A 12109-nucleotide genomic window follows, 5' to 3' on the forward strand; every position below is an offset into this window, starting at 1 on the left:
TTGGGAATTTCCATGATGATTTAACATTAAATTCATTTCCTTTTTGGGTTACGTTTTAAAATTTCTGCGGCGCTCTAAGAAATATTTTATTTTGATTTGTCAATCGCATTTGACCATTGTCCAAAACAACCAATTACCTACATAATACTAGTTTAATTTCTCTTGCATCACTCTGTGGTCTCTTTCTTCTTACATAGTAAACTAATTTAAAAATTAATCAATATTTCACTGAAAATTATCCCCTTACACAAAGAAAAGAAAAAGCGACCCATAACAACCTTGACCAGCAGGTATAATTCTAAGAAAAAAGGTTGCGCAGAAAATAACACAGATGAAGGTAAGGAGCATGAGGGCTCTACTCACATCCTGGAAGAGTCTCCTATCGGTGGCGAGGCGTTTGGAGGCCAGAGTCTTGGTGACGTGATAGAATGTGAGCAGGGCTCTGTGCTGCTGAAGACTGTCCTGAATCTTCACAGACTCCAGCAGAATAGGGATCAGCTCGGGCCACTGCCGAGGACAGTCCAGGCGTGCCACTTTAGCGATCAGCACTGCTATCTGGGTGGCGATCTGCAATACAAAAGCAACTTTAAAAGGGAATTCAAGGACAGATTTCAATCACAGTTGCCGGTGTGAATATATCAATATTCTTTAAAATGTGAAATGAATGACTACTGAAGTAACAGTCCTCACATCCTGTGGGCATTTAGCCCTTTCAAACATGTCTCAAACGGTTATGAGATTTAAATGAAGCATTTTAATTAAATTAATGAATCCAATATCCATAAATGCAGAAGTGTTACCACCATTAAAGCAGCAATTTAAGCAATCAAACCTCTTTGAAATGATGGCTGAAATGAAGGAGACGACTTATAATTCTTACACCATATTTACATTTAACCAAATATTCACTACTGAGGGGGAATTAGGGCAAATGTACACATTTTAGAATTGTTTGCTAAAAAAAAAAACATTCATCACCCACTGGATAACTGGAAGTGGTGCAGCCACCTCAATGTCCTAAATTGTCATGAATCTAATTAATAATAATAATGTTTCATAAATAATGATTTGTAGGCCCAAAATACTGAATTCTGGATGAGATGGGTAACCAATGGTTACTGTGGCAGAAACTATGAAAAAAAACTGTGTGTGTGATGCACAATTGTTTTCGTGTGTGTATTTTGTTTTGTGTATGTTTTTGGCAAAACAGTAATCTGTTCTGATTATCTCACACTCAATACAAATTACACAGCAATGTTCTAACCAAGATTATACTTGCAAATTAGACCAAAGTTCCAAAATGTTTATAATGTTCCATTATAGTGATTAGGGGTGTCCATGGTTAACCGATTAACCGATTAACCGTTAAAAATTGCGTAACCGAGTGAAACATTTTGCTCGGTTAAGTGGCGTCAATGGCGTGCATTGAATTTAGTTGTAATACATTTTTGCACCACCAGAGACCGCTAGACCAGTTTTCTAATATGAAGCAGGCAAAGAAAGCGCGCGTCCGAGAGTGAAGGCTGTGCACGAGCCAGAAACAAACATAGTATCCGCGCCACTGATCGCAGCACAATAACATCTGTCTGCAGAGCTTTACCACAGCAGTTTTACCCCGCGCATGCGCAGTTTCATCACCACAGTTTTACCCGCTGAGTCCGTTTACCGTTACATTAACCCATACAATTTGTATTATGCATTTCCTAAACATGTACTTGCTAATCAAACACTTTATATGAACAAACTACTAATCTATAAAACACAATCGGTCTTCCGACCTTTTACTATTGTGTTGATATGCGCGAGGGAGAGAGAGCAATGCAGCGCTCGTGTTGTTTGAAGGCGGTGAGAGCGCGCGCGCGGCCGGGGCTCTCTCACTGTTTGTTCTTATGCGCCCTGTCCACTGATCTAAATAATTAGTTGTTACGACGACTTATTTGTTCCCTTGTTTTAATAAATCGTGGACACGTTGAACTAATTCCCTCCCTCATTTTGATTTAAGAATTACAACGTAGCAAAAACAGTTTTATAGTTTTAATTAGTGAATGCTAAAGACCTATTTTTTGTGAATTGGTGAATATTCAGGTGAATTATTTCGTGGCCACGAATTAATAATAATTATTAAACTGTTTTTCTTACCTGTGAAGATAGCTCTTCAGTGAAGGCCGACTATTCTCGTACAGCTTTTTATTCCTTTTTTTGTATGTGAATTGGTGAATATTCAGGTGAATTGTTTCGTGGCCACGAATTAATAATACCTCAGCACGTTTTACAAGACCCTTCTCGATCGCAGCGGCAACGAGCACTTTGATCACTTGATTTAAAAAACAAAATATTTCAGCGCTAGATCGCCAAAAAAAAAAAAAAACGAACGAAATGAATGCTCTGCTAGTTAACTGGAGATGTTTTGTTTATTTATTGGTATTCGTGCCGCAAGATGTTTCAAAAGTGCTGGGGACAATATCGACCTTAGAAAATAGTGGTGGGGACATGTCCCACCCGCAAATTACGCCTATCTCGGGGTTGCGGCGCGCACATATGGTTAACCGAGTATTAACCGCTAAGGGCTTCGGTTAACGGTTAATGAAAAACTTGAAAACGTGCAGCCCTAATAGTGATCTGTTTGGTAATAGGAATAAATACTGGCACACTCTGTACATATCAAAATAAATTCTCCTTTACAAATATGCATTTGGCATACACCTCTTTTCAAAGTAACTTACAATGCATTTAATGCATACATTTCACTATTATGTGTGTTTCCTGGTTATTAAACCCATGACCTTGGTGTTGATGGTGTGCCCTACTACCAGTTCAGCTACCGAATAAAAAAACAGATAAAATAAATGAATGAATGTATGAAAAAACAACATTATTGCAATTGTTCACAATTATCAGCTGACTATTTTCTCAGAATTGCGAAATATAAACTTGGAAGTTTATATCTCACAATTCTGAGAAAAAAGTAAGAATCGCTTGCAAACTGGCAATAGCGAGTAAATAGTAAGTCAGAATTGAAAAGAGAGATTAAAAAGTCACAATTACCTTTTTTTTGTTTTTATTACCTGGTGGAAACATGCTTCTATAAATGTATTTACATTTGTATTTTCACATTTTGTTTCCACTTCGTCATCCAATTTGGAAATAACAAGGCAGTGTTTGTGTACTACATCATCTTCATTCACTAAAGTCTCTAGATATTTGTGCAGTGTCAGCCATGGTCTATAATAAGAAAGCACTTTTAAGCCTACAATTAATTTGAATGTGCATGTGACGTTACTCCACAACAAGAATTGAGCACAGTCATTAGCCAGTAATAAACTAAACAGTGTCCAATACCAACCCATAAATAAAAAACCCTACAAAATACATAAATAAATGCAGTAAAAAAAAATACGTAGCAAATGAGAAAAATATTCTGATAAATTCATGTTTAAACGATGCGTTTATCTATTTTTAACTTGTCAATATAATTGACTGTGCTATCCTCCACATTGCCTCGAAATCAACATCAACAAATAATCAAAATATTACATTCTCCTTAACTTACATTATCCATTACCACAAGAGTTATTAGTTAAAACTGTATCTAAATATGAAATGGGCAAAGATATTAAAAGAAGAGCAGATGTTGAATCAAATCCATGGATGTCACTCCACTTTATTATAATGACTTTTCTTATAATGACTTTTCTTATAATGATTCAGGCTTTATTCAAACTTAAGGGTTGAATTAATGCAATATGTAAAACTGCCCAAAAAAATCAATGTCTTCTGCATTGCTCAACAACACATTACAGCACAGACTTTAAGTGCTTTTTGACTCCAAGCCCATTGATCTTTCACTAGAATCACAGATCAGACTCCACTCCACTAAACAGAAGAGTTTAATGGTACTGAATCATGACTGGTAGTTCATTTTAATGGTCGACTGATCATAAACAGGACAGGTAGAACATATGGTCAGGGAATGAACTGCATTTCTCTTCGTGTGTGTGTGTGTGTGTGTGTGTGTGTGTGTGTGTGTGCGTGCGTGCGTGCGTGTTTGTACAACTATCTTTGTGAGGACCCGTTTCAGTTTTAGACCATTGGAGTGAGGACAAAGAGAGTAATGTTTGAGGGTCAAGACTTGGTTTTAGGGATAAGGTTATAATTAGGTTAAGGGTAGGTTTAGGGTAAGGGTTCGAGCTAGGCACTTAGCTGTGATGGGTAAGGTTAGGGTAAGTGGCTAGAGACTGCATTGTGTCAATGAATGTCCTCATAAAGATAGATGTACAAGAAATTGTCTGTGTGTGTGTGTGTGTGTGTGTGTGTGTGTGTGTGTGTGTGTGTGTGTGTGTGTGTGTGTGTGTGTGTGCGTGCGTGAACTAACCTGGTTGACCGGCTCATTAAAATTAGTGATGAGGCCTGCACGGAGGGTTGACTTCTCTTCTTCTGAGAGAGCACTGAAGAAAAAGAGAGAAGTAGAGAGTGTGAGAGGAAGAAACGAAGTTGTCGATACTGAATCTATTGTCTCTGAAACAGAGCAAAACAGTGGCCCCAAAAAGTATTTGAACACCTCTACCACATTTAAAAATGTATGAATCTCATCGCATTTGATACAGTATGATATTAATATATTAAGATACAGGTGCTGGTCATAAAATTATAATATCATCAAAAAGTTGATTTATTTCAAGAATTCTACTTAACAGGTGAAACTAATATATTATATAGACTCATTACATGCAAAGTGAGATATTTCAAGCCTTTATTTGTTATAATTTTGATGATTATGGCTTACAGCTTATGAAATCCAAAAAATCAAAATCCCAGAAAATTAGAATATTGCATGAAATCACACAGTAATTACACAGTGATACCATGGTCATTGAACCAGGTTTTGTTTTTTTTTGGCAGTGTGGGCAGGTGCAAATCCTGCTGGAAAATGAAGGAAGCATGAAGTGCTCTGAAAATGTCCTGGTAGACGACTGCGTTGACTCTGGATTTAATAAAGCACAGTGGACCAAAGTCCTCTTTTCTGATGAGAGCAAATTTTGCATCTAATTTGGAAACCAAGGTCCCAGAGTCTGGAGGAAGAATGGAGAGGCACACAATCCAAGATGCTTGAAGTCCAGTGTGAAGTTTCCACAGTCTGTGTTGGTTTGGGGAGCCATGTCATCGGCTGGTGTTGGTCCACTGTGCTGTCCACTCAACGCAGCCGTCTACCAGGACATTTTCAGAGCACTTCATGCTTCCTTCAGCAGACAAGCTTTATGGAGATGCTGACTTCATTTTCCAGCAGGATTTGCAACTGCCCACACTGCCAAAATAACCAAAACCTGGTTCAATGACCATGGTATCACTGTGTAATTACTGTGTGATTTCATGTAATATTCTAATTTTCTGAGATTTTGATTTCGTGGGTTACATAAGCTGTAAGCCATAATCATCAAAATTATAACAAATAAAGGCTTGAAATATCTCACTTTGCATGTAATGAGTCTATATACTGTATTAGTTTCACCTGTTAAATTCTTGAAATAAATCAACTTTTTGATGATATTCTAATTTTATGACCAGCACCTGTATATTAATAGTTTTAGGGACAGATTTACTAACAGCTTGCGCCAGCGCAAACCCTCTTTTGGCATTAAAAAACTACTGTTAGGATTTAGGACACGCAGTAAAAACTTAGCCCTGAGAAGGCATGGACAAGGTTATTTTTGCGGCTGACCTTATTGCATATGCATTTGTGGGAGTTTTCCTTTCAGACAAAATTTATGGGAGGAGAGTATTTAAATTAATCATGCAAGGTGATTTACTGTTTGCGCTAGTCAATGTACTGGAATTTGCACCATTATTTAACGCCCCCAAAAAAGCATGTTGTAAACCAGATGTGCCGATCTTGGTGGATTGCGATGGTCATTATGAAAATGATCTTCTGCGTTCTTAATTTGAGCGTTGTCAGTAAATCACCCGCAGAACTTTCCACTCCCATCTGCGCTTTTTTTAAGTTGCGCTCCCATGCTAATTTGCCCCATTTAGTAAATCAGGCCTTTACTCAAAGACTCATTAAATTGTTCAAACGTGACAATAAACACATTTGTAATGTTACAAAATATTTCTATTTCAATTAAATGCTGTTCTTTTCAACTAAGAATGATTTCTAAAGGATCATGTGTCAAGACCGGAGTAACGATGCTGAAAATCACAGGCATAAATTACATTTTAAAACATAGTCAAAAAGTAAAAATAATTTTAAATCATAATATTTCACAACTGTACTGTTTTTACTCTAATATTTAATTAAATAAATGCAACCTTGGTGAGCATAAGAAACTTTTAAAAAACATGCAAAAATCTTAAAGACCCTGAACTTGCATTAAAAAAAACTTCAATATTTTATGAACTCATGTTTTTCCATTTAAAATTCAGTGCAGCGACAATAGCATTAAAACACCAGAACAGATTGTTCTAAGATGTCTGAGAGAAAATAAATCCCACCCTTTAAACCTAGTGCACCTTTGAGGACTGAGCACTTTTGTTCAGCTGAGTGGAAATCTCCAGCGGTTCACTCACTAACCAGAATCTGACTGAAGAGTTAGTGAATTACAGCAGGGCAACAGCCTAAAATGAATTAGATGTTCACTGGAGGCCACAGGTGACAGAAGCACTAAAGTAAGTATTCTAATCTGAATCAGCTGGTCTGTCACCTCTGAAGGCCGGAGGACAAAAAGACAGAGCAACCACACACAGGTTTTAAAGAGCTGCAGTTATGCTGGACACTTGATACTGGGACTGTGCTGTCTGATACAATCTTACATTGTAATTCTATTTCTCACAATACTGCATCGATACTTCAGGTCCTTTTATTAATGTTTTTTTTTAATGCATTCAAGCATATAATTTCCAATAATTGGAACAAATAGTATGAGAGACTGAAACAGTTCTCTCACATTTCAATTATGATCCAATTACAATTGCAATGCATCGATCGTTATGCATTTGTGTACAATAGTTACAATAATATTGTTGTATCATGACGTCTATAATATCGTGAGGTAGTTATAGCAATAACGAGCCCTACTTTACACATAACACATTAATAATACCATACAAATTTAACTTTTACAAATGCTGCAAGCAGAATTTTTGCAGGACCATGAACATTCACAACGTTCCTACTATCTGACAGAAATCACTGAAATAGGAGTCCTAAGAAACAACACTTTCTACAGCACATCGCCCCAGGCTCAGTAAACACAAACCAAAAAAAAATCCAAACACTGCCCGCGGATGTTAGCCAATCGGAAAATTTTAATGCAATCCTCTGGCAACACATCAAGTTATAGGCTAGAACAGCGGTTGCTGGTGAGCCACACCTAGCTCTTTGACAGAAATCATCTGATTTTGATTGATTGATCTAAAAAAGATGTATGAGTACTCGGCGTCGGGGCTTGTGTAGGAGTGGGCGTGTAGGTTTTTTTTTTTTTTACGCGCTTACGAAAATTAGAATTGACAAATAAAAATATGACATGCAAATATGTCTATCAAAATAAGAAAATATGACTAGAAAAATAACTGCTAGATTATCAATAATGAGAGTTTTTAAAAAGAAACATCTACAGCTGTGCCAGAGGATGCAAATCAGCCCCAGAACATCACCGAGCCTCACCATGCTTAACTGTAGACAGATTGTTCTTTTCAGCATATGCTTAATTATTCTTCCTCCAGACATACCGCTGGTCCATAGGATGGATGAAAACTTCTTCCCAAAACTTCTGTGGCTTATTTGTATGATTTTGAGCTAATTGGATCTGACTTTTCTTGTGCTTTTGGGTCAGAAGAGGTGTACATCTTGGAGACCGCAATGCAAAAAGTACATGCCTTAACGTGCAAGCTGAAACCTCAGTGCCTGTTGCCACCAAGTCTTGCTGCAGGTCGTTTGCAGTCACTCAATGGTTTTTCTGAATCTGCCTTCTCAGAAATCTGGTTGCAGCCATTGATAGCTTCCTTTTTCTGCCCTGTCCAGGTAGTGTAACCACTGTTCCTTTAACTTGGAACATATGAACTATTCTTCCAACGTTGTCTCTAGGAACATTTAGTGCCTTCGCTATCTTTTTTTTAATCATGTTCCTTGTTTGTGAAGGGTGATGATATCATCTTAACTGTTTTGGACCATTATTTTGTCTTTCGTGTGTTCTAGCTCAAGCACACATGGTGCAACTAATGAAGCCCTTGATTAGTTGCATCAGGTGTGCTTGAGACACCTGTTTTGCAGATTTGGGCTGTTGTGAGGGATTCTATTCAGGGGGTTGAATAATTTTGAAAGTTAAAACTGAATAAAAGTTCAGTTAAATTTGGGGAAACCACTTCAACCAATTGTTGTGTTGAGTTATGTCAATTACTTTTGTTTTATTTGTTCATTGCAAACAGCTGAAAGTCTGTAAATTGCATCAATAAACGTGATTTGCAATGGGGGTTGAATAATTTAGATTAAACTCTAAACTCTAAAAGGAATAGCAGCTGCATGAGATGAAACTGAAGAGTCAATGTACAACAGTAAACTGAAGCCTGTTCTATATGACACATCCTATATGAGTTTAATCAGATATCCTAGATACAAAAAGACACAAATGCAAACTTGAACTAGTTAAGAGCTTGCCAGAAAGTGTTACTCCCATTGTGGATGCACTCTTCTCGTAACAACGTGCTGAAGCACAGGCAACGATAGCATAAAGAATTCACAACATTCTATAGTGTTCTCATTATAATGTTATTTATATGGCAGATTGGTGCTGCACAACTTCCAGTTAACTGTATTTTCTACTTGATGATGATTCCAGAAATCCCTGCATGTTTTCAAAGCTATGGCGAGAAACGATTTTGATTAAAATGTAGGCCTATTGAAAAAAAGATGACGATTCCAGGGGATCACTGAGAACTTTCAAATCCATAGTTTCACTTTATTTCGCCAGTCTGGATTGCATGCTGTCCAAACCTTAACCAATCAGACATCAGGAACCACCCAAAATGTCACAAAAACCAATCAGAAAAAAAAATTATATATTTTTTAGTCACAGCGATCATCGTTTTCATGAACGATCGCCACTGTCACATCTGAGTATTCGAGTACATCCCTACTAGAGATCAGCTTTCTGCAGAAAAAGCAGTCAATTACAGTTCATTTGATGAACAGCATACCAAAGTTAATGAAAAGTTTAGAATAATAACAATATACGGTATATTACAAGTTGTACCGAATTTGAATTTGAATTTATAGATCAAATGTAAGTATTTGACATTAGCATACATTTAATAAAGTTTAAAAAATTGGCCTTTATAAAGGTAAATAACACCCTTGGGTAAATATATTTTTTTTTAAATGCAGATTTAAGAATGTAAAAGCTGATAAAACACTGAAAATATTGCTTCAGAATAAATTAAGACCAAATTTTCAAATAACAACCAAAACCTACGACATCAGAACAAAATGCTGTTCTGCTAAATGAATATGACTAGTATGAAGGCTTAGTCACCACTAGTTGTTCATATACAAAACAAAATGCATTTCAAATGAATAATTTTGAAAGGAACCTGGATTTTAATCAGTGCAGTTCTAGCTATCACTAAATTAGTTATGAGAGAAATCATTGTAATAAAAGCGCTCAATGTAATTTTACAGTGATGTACTTAATGGCCATTTATTAGTTTGGATATTGCTGGGCTGCTTTGACGTAAATGTGATAATGGTTCTATTTGGGCGATGAAGACATCTCTGAAAATAACATCACGCTCATCTCTCAGTTAAAGTAACAGCCTTGATAGAAAAGTCTAGAAATGGTGATGAAGAATCAGATGTACTTACTGGGGTGCGACTCTTCTCCAGTAGCGATCAATACCGTTCTTGAAATAAAGGACAGCTAGCCATCTCACATTGACGTCCAGCAAGTGATTATTGAAGATGCTCTGAGCAAGATCAAAGAGAAAGAGATATTAGACCTATAAACCCAAAAACAATAAAAAAAAAAACTTTGGGATGAAGTGAAAAGTTTGAATTGTCATGCTTTATTCTGTAACTGACAACAGGCCAAAATTATTCTAACATTTGGGGCAAGTCATTTATGCTCACACCGAAGCTGCATTCATTTGAAATTAAATAATCTTTCATCAATTGAATGCATCCTTTCTGATTAAAAGTGTTAATTTCTTTCCAAAAAATAAATAAATAAACTGGCCCCAAAATTTAGTGTATATATACACAAACACACACATGTAAATATAATAAACAATTCGGCAAAGAAACAATATAAATATTTCTAGTTAATATAAAACTACATTTGTGCTAATATGTTGGCAGTGCAAGTACAAATCATTACAATTATCAACAGATTTTTGTGAGAAAAAAAAGCACAATATATGATTATATGCGAACATATGATTATATGTCAATATAAGTATATGTTTTGCCACAGCCATGGTCTATTAATAAATTTGGCAGAATGTTCTTTTTTTTAACAAATTTTTTATAAAGTCATTTTTTTTTTTACTTTCATTTGGTGCCTCCAGTGACACAGAAAATACACACTTTACCTTTAAAAAAAACCCACGACAATTTGAAAAAACTGTGTATTTAGCATTTCCTGAGGTGAGGTGAGGCAAGTTAGGTTAGTGAGGCTAAAGTCCAACACTGAATAATTAAAGGCTATTTCACTGTAGAGTGAGATTCGGGATTTAATCCAGCATGCCATGTCCGGAACAAGAGCGCGGGCAGCGAGAAGCAGGCCACGGAGAGCTAATTCTCATTGATAAATATGTAGTAGCAGCTGTGATCAAGAGGGATCAGCTCCGCCAGGCTCTGACGCAGGGCCACCATAACCCAAAGCCTCAATGCTCGACTGCTCAGAGACCGGGGCTCATTCCACTCAGCCAGATTAGAGTCCATAAGACGATGAGCATAGTGCAATAATTCATAGAGGATAACCGTGAGGAAGAAGTCTGTTGCATTTAAAAAAACAAGCGCCAAATTACATGACACTGTGATGCAAAAGAATGCTTATTGCTTTCAAAATGTGACAGGTGAATATCATATCAATAGACAGCTGACAAATAAACATGACTCTGAAAAATTGACTCGCCGCCTCCGAGTAATTCACCTCAAGGTCACTGAAAGCACCATTTGGGTAGACAAATAAGCTAAACGCGAATCCATACGAATGGGGCTTATTTCTTTGGGTGACAGACCGAGTGACAGCAGGTTGGCTCAAACACAAACAGATAAGAGAGGCTGATGGGACGTGACAGACATTCTTATAGCACTGCAGTCGAAGTTGACACCTGCAGAAGTCGTTGAAGGAAAAACTCTGCTGATACGTAGGATTGGGTTCCGTTCCTTTGCAATCCTATTTCATGCTAAACCTCACCAACGAAGAAGTCTGTGCCAAATTTGAGGGCTTAAAGGATTTGAGAGGACATCTATACAACCATAGCCAGTGGTGTATGACTACAGGGGTCATACTGAGCCCCCCTCAGGGGACGAGAGTGGTTGTACTGGCCGAGCCTGAGGGTCCACAGACACTTCATTCTCTGAAAGAGAGAGACGAGTCATACACGGCACAAGAGCAGATTTCTGCAAATCCTGAAGATTTGTTTTTTGGACCTGAATAGGGACGTCAAAAGTATGAAACTGCCCTTAGGCCATGTAGAAGAATTATTTTTTATTTTTTCCAAAGTCTGATAAACAGAGCCTACTATTTTGCAATCTCTACTCTCAGTTTGCACCCACAAATTCATAACGGCAACTCAATTTAGAAATTAAGACGGCCTAATGATCAATGCAGGATGAATTTTAGAGTTGGACTTTCAAACCCAAAGCACCACCACTGGGTCAAAGAGGCACTTGAAATTTTGAATCGTAATCCTAGAAATAAAATGTCTCTTTTATTCTATTTGACCTATTTCCACAAGATATATTTCACCATATATTTTTGGACTAAGTGTAAGTAACAATACCATGTTGTGCAAGATCCTTTTTCCATTTGGATCGTTTTTATGGGTACCGTTCTATTTATACTTTATTCAGTTTATGATTAGAAATTAGAGAAAAATCACTTTACAGCACATTTAT

The 12109-nt window shown here is 36.9% G+C and overlaps 1 protein-coding gene across 1 annotated transcript in view; it reads right to left on the reverse strand.

Moving 5' to 3' along the window:
- Positions 1 to 12109, reverse strand: part of ipo11 (importin 11) — a 172617-nt gene that overhangs the window by 145272 nt on the left and 15236 nt on the right. Inside the window, exons 3-5 of the mRNA XM_081349379.1 lie at positions 9851 to 9951; positions 4373 to 4445; positions 364 to 567 (exon numbers count right to left, since the gene is read on the reverse strand). Of these exons, the coding sequence (XP_081205505.1) occupies positions 364 to 567; positions 4373 to 4445; positions 9851 to 9951 (378 nt within the window). The remainder of the gene's footprint in view (positions 1 to 363; positions 568 to 4372; positions 4446 to 9850; positions 9952 to 12109) is intronic.

The sequence above is a fragment of the Scardinius erythrophthalmus genome, assembly GCF_964197995.2.
Source record: "Scardinius erythrophthalmus genome assembly, chromosome: 20".
In the NCBI taxonomy this organism is placed as follows: domain Eukaryota; kingdom Metazoa; phylum Chordata; class Actinopteri; order Cypriniformes; family Leuciscidae; genus Scardinius; species Scardinius erythrophthalmus.